A 19259-nucleotide genomic window follows, 5' to 3' on the forward strand; every position below is an offset into this window, starting at 1 on the left:
AGCAAATAGATGTGCTAAGGACGTGTTAGATTTTGTTGAGTTTTTTATAATTTAAATTTTATTGAGCCTCTTGGGTAGCTCAATAGGCCTTACCTAAGAACCAACTAAGGTTTCTATATGTGAGGTTTAGTCCCACATTAGAAACTAAAAGTATGTTGTTGTTATTTATATACTCTTTTATTCTCAAACTAATTGCTTGGGGGAAAATAAAAGTTATACTCTCAACTAAACACATGCACGTGCGCACTGCACGAGCACGAGGCGTGCGGGCGGCGACCAGCTCACAGGGGGTCCAAGTATCCGATTTATTTTGTTTTATTTTTTTTTACTTTATCGTTATATCTTTATCCTAATCCTAATCGTAATCCGTATCCAGTATAATCTTAGGCTAATCTTGTGCTATACGGAATTGACGCGTTGATGCGAGATCCTTACCTTGATTATATATATTGGAGGTTTAACCTAAACCTGGACATACATAAGAGCAAAACCCTATCCTCTACCTCGTATTCTTCTGTTTTCTCGCCATTGATCTTTTGCTCCGATTTTCGTTGAGTTTTCTCATATTTTGCTAGATTTGAAATTTATTGGGTTCGTCTTGCGCCACCTTGAAAGCATGCCGACGGGATGAAATGTGGTCGTTGTATCGCTGGAAATAATTGCCAGAAAGCCTCACACGTGGAGGAGCAATTTTGCTTTTAGGACAGGAGGTTTTTCATTTTACATGGGGGCAAAGTGTAGGTTTTTAAATGACGGGTTGGAAGTGAAAAATTGGATTTTTACATGGAGATTTTATGTAATTTACTCTAAAAAAAATTTAGAAAAAACTTCAAATACCACTCCTGTGGTTTCGTACTTTCTCACTTTAGTACTTTATAGTTTAAAATGTATTACTTTAATACCATATGAATTTGCTTTTCTCTCTTCTGTTATCCTCTTTGTTATTTTTTCTATTAAATCAATGACAAAATTAAAACTGCATGGTACTAAAATAAAAATTCGGTAAACTACAAAGTACTAAAGTGAATATTCGATAAATCATAGGTGGAGTATCTGAACTTTTTTGTATATGATTTAACGGAGAGGTTGATAGAAAGAGAAAAATAAAACCAAAGGATATTAAAGTAATACATTTTAAACCATAAGATACTAAAGTGGGAATGCACGAAACCATAAGGATGGTATTTGAAGTTTACCCAAAATTTTATTATATATATTTTTTTCAAATGTTAGTTATATTAGATTTTGAAATTATAGGATCCTTAATGTCGATTACATGCAACAATTGAATGTCAAAATTTTATAACTAAAACAAATTTTAAAATTTATATCTAAGAAATTAGTTTTATAATTAAACGAGTGATTTATTTTTGAAATTGGAATATTAAGAGATAGCGATGTTGGAGTGAGGGTAAAATTTGAATTTGCCTTTCCATTGTGTTGATTTAGACGGAATATATGTTATATTATCTGAAAGTTCATTTTTGAAAGTTTTCTAAATTTTGAAGGGCATTTGTGATATTTCAATATTTACAAGGGCTTTAGTAAAAATATGGATATTTGGAGATGTACACAGGAAATTTTCCCTGATATATATATAAAATTTTTCTAGAATCCCAAATGATACTTAATTAGAAACCCTAAATCCTATTTCCTCTCTATTTTGATTGATAAAGCCTATCCCTTTCTTTAATTAAGTAGTACAAAATGCCAAAACCACCACATTAATTATATTCACTTGTGAGCTCAAAATAAACCACACATGGTCCAACCCAAAGCGAGCCAACACGCAGTTGGGTTGCCCACCAAAGACACTACTAAAGTTGTTGGCAACTCTTAATCAATCATTGTTAAGAGACTAATTAATCAGAATCAAGTTAAATAACTTACTTTATAGTACAGTATACAGTACTTAATACGATTCTGTTTGGATACATAAATATTTTATTCAAAAAATTTAGTCAAAGAGGCTATGATATCTGATAAATAAAAGTATGATTAAATATTTAGAATGACCTCTCATATTCGATCTGCATGTCATTTTTTCGGACTAAGATAAATCACCTCATAGATAAAGTATATTATACCACCAAATCATAGAAAACAAAAATTTTTCATGCAAATCAAACTATTTACTTTCGATCACATAAATTTTTTTTTTCTAATTTCATACTGAATAAATTATCAAAGACTTATTAGAAAACAACCAAATCCTTTATCACTTGTTTTAGGGACAATCAATGATACATGAATGTCTTATTTTGCATATCTCTGTAGTTTACTTGATAAATAGTAGACCCTTTTTGAGTGCATGAATAGCTCGTTTGGTATATCTCTTTGATTTACTCAAGTAACTTGTAGTACTTGGCAAATGAGGAGTATAATCAAATGTCTAAAATGAATATCATGAACCACCTTCTAGTAATTTTATTGGAATAAGAAAAATTATCTCGTAAGTAAAATATGTATTTTATCAAATCATAAATGTGAAGACTTTCGAAAGAATAAAAATCAAATTCTTTGTTTCTTATCACACAAGAAAATCCCTATATCAGAATAAGTTATCTGATGATAACTTATTCGGGCATCCAAACAAGGCCTCAGTAATTCATAGATGAATACGTTGTGTAATCAAAAAAGCCTATAAAATGGATATTTTCAGAATAAGATGAATCGCCTTATTGATAAAATCGATAAAATATAATATTCTACCAAACTACCGCGACCTTCTAATCACAGGAAAAAAATGTTAATACTAAGTAAATTATTATTAAATATCTTATTCAGGGGTCCAAGACCTGGTAAGACCCTAATTAATTATTATTTGGCACAAAAAATAAATTTGAGCCATGTACGTAGAAAATACCATGACTATGTTAAATAATTAAGTGGGGTCGGTTTAGGTGAAACTACCCCACCCTCATCTCTTTAGAAGCTTCCTAAGAGAAGGTCATTATCGCATAGCGTTTTATATAATTTGAAAAATAAATAAATAAAAAAGGAAGTTTGAAAAAAAAAAACAACAACAACAACAACAACAACAACAACAAAGAGTACTTACTATACTCTTGCAAATTTACTTGAAGGATTTTAAAATGATCTTTAAAAAAAGAAAAGAAAAAACCTTAATTTGAGCTGTTCAAGGGAATATTACAGCAGTACCATAAAAATATATATATTTGTTATTTTAAATCTGTAAGAATAAATTAATATGTAGTTTTATAAATTTATAGGAATATATAAGTAGTTAACGAAAAAGAAAAAGGAAAATTTTGACTCCATAGAATTTTTGGGTCAAACTCCAAAGGCTAATTAAACCAGTATTTTCATACATACCTTAATTTGAAACGTTACTTTGTGCAATGCAAGCTCGCCTATTCTCTAGACTATAGGCACTGGAGCCATGTTGGTGCAATAAATGTTGTAAGTATATCATAGGCACAATTGCTTATATATCGCCGAAAAATTTCGACTTTTTTACTTGTCTTACTTAAGCACCAATCTCGAAACAGTCTTGTGTAAATATATATAGAGACCGAATACTTATGCGACTCAAAAGATCAGAAGTTAAGATTCAATATCATCCGACAAATAACTTTGGTAACTAAAAAAGATTGAAAGTCGAACCCTTCTTTTAATTAAATTAGAATAATAATTTTGTATCTTATAATATTAAGGTATATATGATGGAATCATATTTTATAAATTTTTTTTTTTTTTTTGCTGCATTAAATGCTTGTGCACGCTCATATATTTTCTTACAATAAAGGTAATATCAAATATGCTCATTTAGCGTTCTTTTAAATATATCCCTACAATTAGATTCTACTGTAAGAAATAACTGTTATCCCTATGAAATTATTATTTTGTCCTCTCAAATACACCCATCTCATCACCAATATTTATTATTAACTGTTATCCCTATGAAATTATTATTTTGCCCTCTCAAATACACCCATCTCATCACCAATATTTATTATTTNTAAATATATCCCTACAATTAGATTCTACTGTAAGAAATAACTGTTATCCCTATGAAATTATTATTTTGTCCTCTCAAATACACCCATCTCATCACCAATATTTATTATTAACTGTTATCCCTATGAAATTATTATTTTGCCCTCTCAAATACACCCATCTCATCACCAACATTTATTATTTACTGGTAAGTTTTTTTTTTTTTTTTAGAGAGAGAGATATAGGTAGCATGCTACCGCTTCGTTTATTTTATTTAGAAATAAACTTAGCTGAAAATGTGAATCAACTAGGATTCGAACTTGGGTCTCGAATACCAACCACCAAGACCTTTGCCACTTGCTCTAGGAACAGTTGGTTTATTTGCCGGTAAGTTAAGAGCAAAAAAAATATATTTTGATTTTTTCCCTTCCATATATATCCTTCTACTGTCACTGATTTTTTTTAATTTGCTCTTAAGTTAGGAACAAAAGAAGTATTTTTAGTTTTTTATTTTTTTAACTCTGATAGAAATTTAGGATTTAACCTAAGATGAATACTACCAGCGAGGGTATTTTTAAATAACGAAAAAAATATAAAAGGTATATTGGAACAAAAAAAAATGAATAAATAAAATATTTCAGAAGTATTGAGAGGTATATCGGCAATTATCCCATATCATAATACTTTGGTTATGAAATATTTATTTTGTCCTTAAGATTTAGCAACAGTTTAAAATTTTGATGTTGTAATAGTAATTGTAAATTGTTCTGATTCTTAAATTGCACTGTCCATTTCTTTTTCGAGTACCACCAAAAATAAGATTGGAATTGAACTCTGCTTGATGGGTCTTTTCGGGCCACACAATTTAAGCCCGTTATGAGATGAATGGCCCCGTTATCTGTGTAGAGTGTTTAGAGTCCGATTGGTATCTGACCCGTTAAGTGGTGAGGGCGATCAAACCCTAGAAGGCAAAATGGAGTTGAAGAGGTTGTACTTGTATATAGTGATGTGTTTCTTTATTTTTTTGATGCAACTATAAAATGTATAAAGAAATAAGAGAGTGTTTGGATCGTCGGAAAAGTATAAAAGAAAATTTTGAAAAAAAAATATTTTTTATAAAAAGTTATTTTTTTTCAGTTTTTCCTTTCATTTGGTTCAAAAAGAAAATAAGCTTTTATGGAAAAAAAAAAATAAAATAAAATTTCATATCTTATGAAAAACTAGTGTTTTTCCTTCCGTTCGGATATGAATCTTTCATTGAGTCGATCTTGAAGTTTCATTGTGTTGTTTTTTAACTATTTAACTGGTGTCTTTTAATAGAATTAGTAGTGTATTTAACTAAATAAAAAATTTGTTGACTATAACATAGAAGTTGGTGAGAAAATAATAATTTGGTAATATGTTTTAAAAATAAATAATATAAGATAGCAAAATTACGCCGCATATATTGATAAGAACATGACAGTTTGATGGTGTCTTAAAAGAAAAGTACAGTATAATAAAAAAAAAAAAAGAGTCTAATATGCTTAATTATCACAAAACTCTAGACTACTACAAAAAGATCTCAGATCCCATATTAACCAATACAAAGATTAAAAATATTGACTATAAATAATACAAGCACTGTTTTTTGTTCGGATTCTTAAGTTTTTGAAGATAAACGACAATTTAATGTTATTCATACAGTATTAGAATATATGAAATCTCACATGCTAATAATAATAATAATAATTAGACGTAAGTATTTTGGATCGGTGGTTTAGGTCTAACGAGTTATTATTGCTAGCGGGTCGTGCTGTTACAATTGGTATCACGCTGAATACTAGTCGAAAGTATGAGAGCTAAGTGGGGCCTGATAATTCTAATCTGTAAGTCTGTGATCTGGGTTTAATTGGAACTAACGTTATATGAAAACTTGTATAAATCTTACATCTTAGTCTTTAAAATGACTAAATTTTAATCACTTGCTTTGTCTTTTTTTTTTTTCCAAAAGGTATTTTATTCATATTAAAAAATAAGGGTATAAATCTTACTCTACACTCACCCAACTATCCACTTTATTCCTCTTAGTATAAACTTTTAGATAGGTGCATGGGGTGTATAATTTATTGAACACTCCACTTTTGAATGTACAAATAATACTTCGCATTAATTTTTAAATATCCTATTATACAGTATATTGGTGGCATGTTTCAGATTCTAAGAATAGTCCAATAAAAGCACAATTAATGGGACCATTTTACCAATGTCAAAGTTTAATGTTTGCACAACATTTCAAAGAATAAAAGCCACATTATTCTTTTGTTTTTTGGCCTGTTCTTGACCTACTACATCAAACAACTCTAACCTTCTTAGTTATACAGTGTGAGTCGCCACTCAGAGGAATCAATGTATCAATCAAAGTACACATGGAGAATATGATCCATCCTCTACGCTAGTTGTGGCAATATTCGAGTCGATGTTAACGAGTATTCGAATCTATATCTACATATGTTATATTTGGTTTAGATTTGTAGTTATCTAAATTGAAGTTAAATCCTAATCTAATGAGGATTATATAATTTGGTAATATTTAATTTGAGTCAGACTCAAATTAATTTGGTATAATCCGACTCCAATTAAGGCTCTAATATATATTGTATATATAGAGCATTGAGGAGCCGGAACTCCTGCAGCGACCAAATTAAGGGCCAAGCAAATTAATTAAGGGGTTGCTCTTGGTGCTCGGCTCAGGGTACTCTGTTGGTGCTTAATTAAATTAAGTCAACCCAACCCATGGTGTATCGTGCATTCTAGCGTGTCGTGACCCGAGCCGAGATGAAGCTATTGTGCACTGTGTATTAGAGAGAGCCAAGCTGCCGGCTAATTAAGGCCAATTTTTGGGTCCGTACGGGTTGAGAGAGAAGCCGTTTTGGAGTTGCTTGTTGCGGCGTTTCGGATCTAATTAAGTTTTGGTCTTTTGAGAGATTTTCTTGTACTCCGCCTTTTCGACATTAATAAAATATTTGCTCCGTCTTCGCCCGTGGACGTAGGCCGTTGGCCGAACCACGTAATTATCGGTGTGTTCTTTCCGCTTATCTTTTCTTTTCTTGCATTAAGTTATTTTCTGGATCTATTTTTCGCCGTTCCGATTTTAACAACATATATATAATAGGAGTTTTGCTTAAATCGAGCCGTTTACTACCGATTTATTTTCGATGATAGAGCTTCCAAATTGATTATCAGCACTATTAAACATGATCTAAACTATTTAAACTATCTGGAAATCAAATTTCATACATTTTCGATATTGCTCTCTTGTCCATCAAGTAAATAGAAAAATGAATGGTTAGAATTGAATATCCTTCAAAAAGTGATGATACAATTTTTCTATTTGAGATTTAGAGTCTAGATCTTATTTTAAATAGTTTAAAGAATTTTTTAACAAAAATTTAGTTGATTTGAAATCTTCTATACCGTTAAAGGAGCAAACGCACCATATCAGCCATTAAAATTATAGATTTTGTGACTCTTTGATCGTTCAGTTAGTGATGCCAAAAAATCATGAAATTTGATTTCTAGATAATTTAAATGGTCTAGATCATGTTCAACGGTGCCGATCGCCGATTTAGAAGCCCTATCATTAAAAACAAATCGATAGTAAACCGAGCAGTTTACTATCGATAGTAGCCCAGTCAAACTCTATATAATAGAATACATAAATTGACAATCCCATCGCATCAATAAAAATGGCTTCACATTGAATCACGTTGCTATTTAAGGGAGAAGCCAATGAAAGGGGCACCCTAAACCAACACTAAGATATGCATCAAAAATAAATTTTCGTAATACAATAAATTATTTAAATCTGTTATATATATTACATATTTTATATTTTATTTTATTTTACAGTACTAATTATCAGATATTTCAATAATTATCATATATACTTTACAGCTTTAATGCACACTAGGTGCAATGAAATATTTGTTTTCCATCTCTCTTTGAATTGAATGCACCTTATGAAGCATTTTCTGGACCGGATGTATATATGTACATACAACAAATACTTCAAATCCTTTAATATAGATTTTAAAATCTAATTCATCGAACATATTTTAAATCTTTAGATTTTATAGATCAAATATATTTAATTAAATTTTTATATTGTAATGTTAGTTATTTAATATAAATTGCGGTGTATGAAGTGTTAATATGACTATGTACATGTAATAGTATCTTCTTTCTCCGATCAATTTTAACAAAGTAAAGACACCATCACCTATTTAACAATTCAAAATAATTTTTTTCTAACTCTTAACGTTTTAGTTCAAAATTTTATTTAAGAATAGCTACCAAAACTATAAGATTTGATTAAATTTTAAAATAAATTAAGTTATTGAAATAATTTAACTCCACAAATACTAAAGTTAAAAAAAATTTGATGACGTTTAAAGGTTTACGTCGAGGGAGTTATTTCAAAAAGATCAATAGTTGAGGGCACTATATATTTTTATTCTTATGAAATTAAGATTTATTTTGATAAATATAATATATTAGATTGTTTAAAAAGTTATGTATAAAAGTATTTAGTTAAAAACTTGTTAGTTAGGCTTCAAATATTTTATAATTAATGATATCAAAGAAAATATTTTTTAATAAGAAATAAGTGCGTAAGTTTATAGTTTTTTATTTGTAGTCCATATATTAGAAAGAAAAGAAATTAACTAAACGTAAAATTTTATTGAATGTTTATATTAAATATATAGAGACCCGTACGTCTTAATTATAGCATAATAAACTATTATCATAATTTGAATTGTTATTTATTTGTTTTGTTCTATTTATTTATTATTCAAATGGTTAAAAAGAATTAAAGATCCACAATGAAGTGTTAGTTAACTTAAAATTTTATTTGATGGTTAAATATGTAGCGACTCATCTTAGTTATAGTGTAATAATCTATCACCATCTATGTACTAAACACAATCGAAAATAAAATCTACATGCTATAATAATTAACTATATAATATTTTCTTGTTGCATTGCGCGGATCCCTTAATAAGTCCAAATTATAGTACAAATAAGTTAGGGTTTATTTTTGTAAATTACATGTCTAGGCTCGATCTCAAAAGGTTTTTTTTATAGTTTTTTAATATGATATTAAAATAAAAACTTCTGAGTTGAGTCCATTCACAAAAACACCATTAATTATATCTATACCATCTCTGAATGAAATGAGTAATCGTGTTCATGAAAATGACACAACAATTGCATTTGCATGAATATAGTACAACAAGGATAGGGATTATGAAACACGATTTTACTTATTTCTACATGTGCACAAGGCTTAAGGATCAATCCAATCTCTGCTGCATTTGTTTTTTTTTTTTTGTTTTTTGGCCCTAAACAATTATTAATTAAGTTTTTTCTTTCAAATTAAAATAAAGGTTGTTCTTAATTTTATTAACTTGTACAATTAGTATACTCAATATATACTACAACAGAATTAGGTTATAGAGACACATGTTTGGAACATTTTTATGTAAGTGTCCCATTTATGTCAAAACTTAAAAAAAAATCTACTAATGCCTAAATATAAAGCCCAATCAAACCAAAAATAAAAGGTTATTCTACTCGACCCACCTCACCCAGCTCATTTGGCTCGATTACAAACAGAAAAGAAAAAAAAAAAAAAGAAAGAAAAATCGATTACCATCTCCCCTTCTCTCTTCACTCAATCCACTGAAATCCTAGACGAAGAGCTCTTCCCTCTCGTCCTCCTCCGCCACCGCAGCCAACAAGGTAGAGTTCCGACGGTTGCTAAATACTTAAATAAGTGTTGGTAAATTAGCAGCACATTTTTTAGGTTATAACGATACTCTTTAACTGCCACTATATACCTAGCGACCCCACATATAGCAACACTTTTTAAGAGTGTCGGTAATTTAGCCAACAGCACTTTTTTTGACCTGTACCGACATTTAAAAGTGTCGGTAATTTGGCCAACAGCATTTTTTTTTACCTGTACCGATATTTAAAAGTGTCGCTATAAACTGTTTTTGTTGTAGTGGTTAATTCATATGGAAACTCTTATATACTTCGTTCATTTTTTTAGAAAATAAATATGGTTAGAAGTACGAAATAACTAAATTTCACATTTAGAATCTCAGATACCAACTATCAAACTATTTACTACTTACATTATAAATCAACGGTACAAAATTATTAAAAATAATCTATAACCAACACAATATGAACCCTGCTAATCCAAAAATAACACAAAAAAATATAAATTATTTTTTGAACATTCAAAATTAGATATAAAAATTTGGTAAAAATATCATTTGGAAATGATGCTTTCAACCGTCAAGATTTATTCTTTTAATTAGAATTAAATAATTTTAGCCAAAAAAATAAAAAATTTGATAAATCTGTTAAATAAGCAAATATTTCAGCTAAAACAATAAATATAAATTAATTTCGAAAAATCGAAAAAGCTAAGAAAAATTTAGTTACAGTAGGGAAAAATTGAAGGGGCCATTTCAAGATATGCCATAGTTGAGGGGTTCTCCGAACAATTTCACCATAAGTACTTTGGCACCATACGGTCCACATGCACTTAAACCGGACAAATCGGTTTTTCAGAACCGGTCCAGTTTTGAACCGGCCCGGTTCGGGTGCTCAAGACGGAGCTCCACTGCTTCAGTATTTGTAGATTCAACCCTTGCGTTGCCCACCTCTACATCCTTCTAAATATTAAAAAAAAAAAAATTAAAAATTTTATAATTTATATAAAATAGTAAAAAGTTAGTATAAAAATATTGAAATATTAAAAATAAAAAATAACAAGTATAGAATTTTTATTTTTATAGAAAAGTTAATTTTAATCGGCCAATATGTGCTTTACAAAAAAAAAAAAAATTGGCAAGGGCCAATGTCCATTGTTAGCCTTTAGATGCGAGAGTGTAAAATACATACCCCTTTTGGAGTGTACACTGCTCTTTTAATTTCTAAAATTTATAAAAAAATTTTAAATTTTAAGTATTTAAAAGTAAAAGATTAGCAAGACAAAAATTTATTATTGGTGCTTAGATGAGTGGATATAAGATATACATTATCTTTTAGGGTGTACAGATAGCAGTGCTCTTATACACATGTTTCTATAAAATAGGATAACTTGTGTGCTACAAGGAGTACGGAGGCCTTCATTCTCCTAAGTTGTTTTCGATGATGGAACTTACAAATCGACAATCGGCTCTGTTAGATTTTATCTAGTATATTTGAAATATTTAGAAAATAAATTTTGTAGATTTTTAATATTATTTACCTAGCGATCAAAGAATTCAAAATCATTTAATAGGTAATATGTCCCGTTTGTAAGTTCAACGGTGTAGAAATATTCAAATCAGACGAAATTTTGATAAAAAAATTTTTATACTACCTACAGCAAGATCAATATTTTTGATTAAAAATTTTTGTACTACATCATAACTTTTTGTGAGATTTTTAATTTCAATCGTTAATTTTGAGCCCTCTTAATTACTAGGCAAATAATATTGAAAATCTATAAAATTTATTTTATAAATACTTCAAATATACTAGATTAAGTCTAACGAAACTGATCGTAGATTCGAAAATTCCATCATCGAAAACGACTTAGGAGTACAAAGCCTTCTGTACTTCTAATAGTACACAAGTCCTGCAATATATATATATATATATATATATATATATATATATATATATATATTAAAATATTTATATATTTTTGTCAACTTTAAATACTTGCAATTTTTCTTCCCAGCTAGTTAAATTCTATCATATATTAGTAGTATAAATAACTATTTTTCCATATTATGATTAGCAGTGGTAACCAATTGGGGTGAAGAGAATAAACTTTGTCTCCTTTTATTAGTAAATTAAAACCATTTGATCTATTTTAGTTTCTTCCATAATATTTTTTATTGCTGACTTTAAGAAAATAGTGAAGAGAATAAGGGTAAAATATCTTTTTGACTAAAAAGACAGGGCCTTTTTTTTAATCAAGGGATATAATTACAAATTTTTAATGCTTACAAATATATAAATAATATTTGAAAGTTTATAAAATAAATATATATAATATTCTAAGTTCATGTGGGCATATTTTAATTTTTTCTTTATAAGTAATGAGAAATATTACTGATACACTTCAAAATAGAATGTATATTTTACATCTATTTATTTTAAAAGTCAATAATTCTCTATCTGTCATATCAATTTTTTTATTTTTACTAAAAATTATTTGGATTTTTGTGAATTCTAGGATCGGAGGTACGTATAAGATTTTTCTATTTTTTTGGGAATATACAAGTAAATTTTTTTATAATTAATATCAAAAAAGTAATACTATATGCACTCTTATATGTAATGTGCCAAATACTGCTATTTTTTTTACTAGTCATATTAAATTTTTGAATAAATATGATATAAAATTTATATCTATATAGGGGGAGAGAGGAAGCAATTTTCTTTTCCTAATAAAAAATACAATAAACTTCAAATACCATCCCTGAAGTATCGCAGTTTCTCACTTTGGTATTCTGTAGTTTGAAATGTATTACTTTAGTACCATGTGATTTAATTTTTCTTTTTCCGTCAATTAACTTTCTCACTAATTTAACGAAAAAATTAACAGAGAGGATAATAAAAATTAAAAAAAAAGAAACAAAAATCAGAGAGTACTAAAGTAATATATTTTAAACTATATGAAATTATACGATACTTAAATGAGACAGTACTAAACGACAAGGGTTTTTCTAAAAAATATACAGCGCAACGTTCGACCCGGGCACCGCACGGTCCATTCTGGCCTAAACCGTCCGGTTCGGTTATTATTTGAACCGTATCCGGTTCGGTAATGGAGGCGTGGCGGGCCTCGAGAAGGAGCGCGGTGGGTAGCGGGCGACCGCACGACGGGCACGTGCGGTTACAGCGACCGCCGCGCGCACGACACGTGGCGGCGCGAGGGGCGCCGACGCAGGCGATCCCATCACCGTAGCCGTCGCAATTTGGGAGCTCCGGACACGTGTTCGGTGGTCCCTCGGAGTGCGGATTTTGTTCAACAATATATATATATATATATATAGAAAGAGAGAGAGAGAGAGAGAGAGAGAGAGAGAGAGAGAGAGAGAGAGAGAGAGCGCGGTGGATGGTTCTAACCCCACCCAGTTTTCTAACCACGTTCTTGTTTAATTTACCGAACGTTAAAATTCAAATTGAAGTAAAATAAACTTTTAAATAATTAAAATTCAGATAAAAAAATATTTTTAAAAATATTTATTTGTATATATAAGCTATAAAAGAAAAGTTTTTTAATTGTTATAATATTTATTTAATTATTTGGTAGAAAATAATCAACTGTAAAGACGAAATAGGCCGGTAGATGTGCGGCTGCATCGGTGAAGATGTAATAGATAGGAAAGAATCATACGCAACAAAAAGAGAGAGAAATAAGTCATTTAAAAAAAAAAACACGATCGAAATTATAAAATAAAAAAATATGGCTAATTTTGCAAAATAGTAAAAGTAGTGAATTTTTTATGCAAGGGGGCCTTTAATCAAACTCCTTATATATTAAGGACTATATGCTTTTTATGAAGGCCATGTTTGAATGCATGAATATTTTGTTTAGTAAATTTCTTCGATTTATTAAAGAAACTTACACATTTGGTCGACAAAGTATGATCAAAATATTTAAAATTTGATATAATATTTAATTATAAGTTATTTTTTTAAAATAAAATAAATTACACTGTTGTAATAATAATTCAAACTTAATTTAAAATTTAGTTATAGATAGAGTATATCCAAATATTCATCGATTATATTTTAAGAATATGTAATTACTAATTAGAGTAAGATTTATAGTTATTCAAAATAAAATTGGATTTAAATCATCTGTTATGACTTGATGGCTATATATAGTTAGGCATGGATTAATTAGATGAATAAGGGTATAGTAGGCATGACGGTATAAGTGTTGTTCAGAATATAATTAATTATTTTTTATTAACATAGTTTAGTTATTTCAATCGGTATCAGTATAAATACCAGTTCCAATAAATAATACCAGAGCAAATCACGCTTACAACACACATTATAAATAAAACATGTAATACTGTCAAATCATGAATATCAAAATTTTCTAGAGCGGAAAAATAAAACTACAAGCACATTATTATTATTATTATTATTATTATTATTATGTTAAAATAGTATGAAATCAAAGTTAGAGAAGAAGAATTTACCGGATGGTCGAAGTGGCATGCCTAACTGGAAAGCTGATTGGTTGTTTGGTAGTTAGAGAAGAAGCTCGGATGCAGCACCTTACTCTGTTCTTTTTAAGTGGAAAGGTCAATCTGGTGATTCCGATCCACTTTTCTTCTACTGCTGTATGTACTGCTTCCATTTTTCTACTCCTCGGGATTCTCAGATTCTTCTCCTCTGGCACTAACTTCCACGCACACCTCTCCCCCTCCCTTTCTCTCTCTCTCTCTCTCTCTCTCTCTCTCTCTTCCCCATTTCTTTGACCGCGAGCTTCTTCTTCTCCTTCTTCTTCCCCCCCCCCATCTAGGGTTTCCTCTCTCCCCTCCGTCTTTTTAGAGCTCCTCCATTTTCGCTTTTCCCAACACCTCATCCTCCTCCAAATTCGGATCGCTTCCTCGAACGCTAACCCCAGTTTCCCATTCGAATCCGAGATCGTTGGGCTTCTACGTCGTCGGCTGTTGACGAATCTAGGATTTTTCGGCGACCATGTCGGTGCCCGCGATCGCCATCTACGCCAGCGCCCCCGGCGGCCTCTGCTTCGCCCCCGACTTCGACCTCGCCCCCCGGCCGCCGCCGCCGCCGCAGCCGCACTCCGCCTCCGGCGGCGCCGCAGTCGCCGGAGGTCTCTCGTGCCTCTTCTCCTCCCCCGCCGGCCCCCGCCATGCGTCGTCGCTGTCGTCGCCGAGCTACTCCGGCCGCGACGAGCCCGACGAGCTGGGGAGCTCGTATTCATACACCTCCCTCAAGTGCCGGAACCCTAGCCCTGTGTCGGTGTTCCATAGCCCCGTCTCCTATGGCGGGAGTGGAGAGCCCGACGAGATCGGCTCTTCAATGGATTCATTAGGAACGCATTGGGTTCTTGCCTGGATTATGCCCCCCAGAGCCCCAAATCGGTAGGGGAAGGGCGGCTTGATGTCGAGGAATTACCGTTTGAATTGGATGAGAATTTGGTAGAGATAGAGCGCTTTTGCGATCCATACACAAAGAAAATGCTTGTTGAGGCTCAATCGCGGCATAAGATCTTCCATGAGGAGTTGGTGGTGAAAGCTTTCTATGAAGCAGAGACAGCTCACAGGGGTCAGGTGATCACATCACATTTATCCTTATATGAATCTTTCCTTTCATTCTATCGATATGTCGAGACAAAAAAAGATAAAAAATTTCTTTTCTGAATTGCAATTTGCGTAATTAGTTTGTGAGCTGAATTGGGTTTTTCTCGGGTTGTGAATTAGATGAGGGCGAGCGGAGATCCCTACTTGCAGCATTGTGTCGAGACCGCAGTTCTACTAGCAAAGATTGGTGCTAACCCGACGGTAGTCGCTGCGGGGCTCTTACATGATGCTCTAGATGATTCTTTTATGGATTATGATCATATCTTCCATGTGGTTGGATCTGGTGTAGCCGACCTTGTTGAAGGGGTATGGTGTTTTTCTTCTTCCTTTGCTTCCCTTTTTGTTGGGTATTGTCGCAATTCTTCTTGATGACATATGTTTTACACACTAAGTGTAAGAGTTGCTACAACATTTTGTTGATTCTTTGGTTTGGAACATTTTGTTTCACAGTAGGTTAGAACAAGTTGTTTTGCACCTTCTCAATCTGAGGAGGTTAGAGTACTCATGTTCTCTCTTGTTTAGTTGATTACCACTCAAATCTAAATCTTTCATCCTAATTCAGATGTTTTATACCCTAGACCTGATCATCAAAATTTTTTTACTTTCCTTTTTGCTATTCATCCAGGTCTCAAAACTAAGCCAATTAAGCAAGCTTGCTCGCGACAATAACACGGCAAACAAAAGTATCGAAGCGGACCGCCTACACACAATGTTTCTCGCTATGGCTGATGCCAGAGCTGTTCTTGTGAAGCTAGCGGACCGACTGCACAACATGATGACTCTGGAGGCATTACCCGTAGCCAAACGACTGAGATTTGCGAAGGAGACTATGGAGATTTTTGTTCCTTTGGCGAGTAGATTGGGAATCTATAGTTGGAAGGAGCAGCTGGAGAATATCTGCTTCAGGATTTTAAATCCAGGGGAGCACAAAGTGCTGTCCTCCAAACTAGTAAAGACATTTGATGAAGCACTTATTTCAGAAGCGATAGCAAGACTAAAAAACAGTCTCGACGATAGAAGCATTTCTTATCATCTTCTATCTGGGAGGCATAAGAGCTTGTATAGTATTTACAACAAGATGCTAAAGTAAGTGCATCAATCCTCTTTCTACATATAAAATGTCAATATGGATTTTACGTCTATTCTAACTTCGTTTGGAAAACAATTTTTCTTAGGAAGAAGATAACCATGGATGAGATCCACGATATCCATGGACTACGATTGGTAGTTGAAAACGAAGAAGACTGCTACCGATCACTGGATGTGGTTCATAAGTTATGGCCCGTAGTACTTGGGAGGTTCAAGGACTACATTGCTCACCCCAAAATAAATGGGTAGGTAATTGAGAATATAGGATGTTTCAATACAATCTCCCATCTTGGACTTTTTAACTGATAGTTGATTGCAGGTACCAATCTCTGCACACTGTCGTTCTTAGTGAAGGCATGGTCCCATTTGAAGTTCAAATTCGAACAAGGGAGATGCATTTGCAAGCCGAATATGGGCTTGCTGCTCATTGGAGGTACAAGGAAGGTAGCTGCAAGCACTCATTTGTGCTCCAAATGGTGGAGTGGGCTAGATGGGTCGTTACCTGGCAATGCGAGACGATGAGGACTGACCGGTCTTTTTCGTTCGGTGACAATAACAAGATTAGGCCGCCATGTCCGTTTCCATCTCATTCTGATGACTGCCCTTATTCATATGCACTCCAGTGCAACCACGAAGGCCCCATTTTCGTCATAGTGCTGGATAATGAGAAGGTCGGTCCCTTTAAGATCTGTGTTACTGTCCATTTGGCTCAGCTTTTGAAACAACACGTCAAGCTCGGAAAGCTAAAGCATTCAAAAACCATGCTTATGACTGCAAGTAGTTTAAGAGTTTTTGCTGTGGTATGAACATAAAATATGGGGCCTAAAAACAGAAGCTCCAATGTGAAGCATTTGTTTCAGCTTCCGCTTCAATGAGAAGTTATTATTTCTTCGGACGGCTTTACAAACAGCATATTTCTAAACCTCCAGCCTGCTTGGCTCTTGTTATAGAGTTTAGTGTTGTTTGAGGAAGTGTTATTCAAATTGAAGTAAAATTTCTCTTTCCGTTTCTATCTGCAGCGGCGGCAAAAGTTCCAAAGTGGAGCTCTGCTTTTGGCGCTCAAAATCATGTTTTGTCTTTCTGCCACTACAAAAGCTCAAGACTATTTTCTTTGTAAAATGCTTTAGTAGATATGACTGAAAATCACAGTAACTGCATATACTGTTTATTCATCTATTCTCCTTGCACAATGTGAAGGCGGTGTTCTGTTTGTTCCTAATGTAGTTCATGCATTCGAGTCGATAAATGGTTATTCAGATGTTTAACATGATTGTGTTGTCAATTTCAGATGTCGGTGCAGGAATTTCCGGAGAACTCGACCATGAGTGATCTATTAGAAAGGGTTGGTGGAGCGAGCTCTAGGTGGACCCATTACAACTTTCCTCTCAAAGAAGAGCTGAGGCCGAGATTGAACAATGAACCGGTGAGCAACCCGAGCCAGAAGCTGAATATGGGGGATGTGGTGGAGCTGACGCCGGCTCTGCCCCGCAAGGCCTTGACGGAGTATAGGGAGGAAATCCAGCGAATGTACGAAGGACAACTCAATTTGTCCGGTCGGCACTTCCTTAGTAACTGACCAGCCCCTATGTCGCAGTATGCCGATTTGTTGTAGCTCTAACCAATTGATTCATTGTACATAGCAAGTAACTGTACAGTTAGTGTAGAGTAATTGCAAAGGAAATTCTTGAGTTCAAAGTTCTTGAGTGGCAGTAATGTAGGTTGAGAGAGGTTAATTCGTTTTCTCACATCCAGATTTATTATTGATATTTGTTCTCAATGGTTGTAATCTTCAGGGTTGTATTGAAAAAGCTATTCTAAGGGATGTAAGTTAACTGCATTGATAACTCTGATCTTTCATCAAAGCTTTATTTTGCACCCCCAATCTTTTTAAATGAAGTTAGATGTCTCCTAAACTTCTATTAATTTATGGAATTGACCAATTTTGTCGTATGGAGTTAATTGTGCTGATGAAAAAAAATAATTTGAATGCCAAGTAAATAGTACGCTAAAGACACGACCTAGAACTCATCGTTCACTGATGGAAAAAAATGATTTTGTATGTTATGTAAATTTTTCATAAAATAAATTTTATTTCAATTTCAATAGTAAATATTCTTTTTAGGTAAACAAAAAAGCTTTCTCACTCCCAACTTCTTTTGTTAAAAGTATCAATTTCATATATATATATATATATATATATATAGAGAGAGAGAGAGAGAGAGAGAGAGAGAGAGAGAGAGAGAAGTAGCACGCTACCCGCTTCATTCATTAGACTGATAGATTAAGCTACAAGTGTGGGGCATCCAGGCCCAAAGAGAAAAGAAAGCCAAAAAAAAAAGAAAAGNTATATATACATTTTAAGTCCAGCTACGATGCTTGTAAAAGCACCAAGCACTTAGTGCTTGTAAATTTTTAACCGTTAGATCTACGTCTTTGATCATTAACAACCACCCACTCAATCCTGGGGGGCCCACATCATCCTAACCGTACATCCCTTAATCCAAGAGGCAAAAACTTACAAACACCAATGATTTGGTACTTTTAAAAGTATAGGGGGTCAATTTTATATATATATAAAGCAGGCTGCTGTGCTCTCAGGAGCACGGAGGCCTCCGTGCTCCTGAGAGCACAGCAGCCTGCTTTATATATATATAAAGCAGGCTGCTGTGCTCTCAGGAGCACGGAGGCCTCCGTGCTCCTAAGTTGTTTTCGATGATGGAATTTTCGAATCGACGATCGGCTCCGTTAGAGTTGATCTAGCGTATTTGAAGTTTCTAGAAAATAATTTTTGCGATTTGTCCATATCAT

At 32.8% G+C, this 19259-nt stretch overlaps 2 protein-coding genes across 2 annotated transcripts; both read left to right on the top strand.

Moving 5' to 3' along the window:
- LOC109712112 (probable GTP diphosphokinase RSH3, chloroplastic) lies at positions 14312-15051 on the top strand (the record flags this gene model as incomplete). Its single annotated transcript, XM_020235541.1, has 1 exon — positions 14312-15051. A coding segment is annotated over exon 1 (315 nt), but the record flags the coding sequence as incomplete, so codon positions are not given.
- On the top strand, positions 15054-18343 carry LOC109712167 (probable GTP diphosphokinase RSH2, chloroplastic; the record flags this gene model as incomplete). Its single annotated transcript, XM_020235589.1, has 6 exons — positions 15054-15332; positions 15483-15668; positions 15988-16448; positions 16538-16696; positions 16771-17122; positions 17740-18343. Coding segments are annotated over 6 exons (1725 nt in total), but the record flags the coding sequence as incomplete, so codon positions are not given.

This window comes from Ananas comosus, linkage group 6 (genome assembly GCF_001540865.1).
Source record: "Ananas comosus cultivar F153 linkage group 6, ASM154086v1, whole genome shotgun sequence".
Taxonomy (NCBI): domain Eukaryota; kingdom Viridiplantae; phylum Streptophyta; class Magnoliopsida; order Poales; family Bromeliaceae; genus Ananas; species Ananas comosus.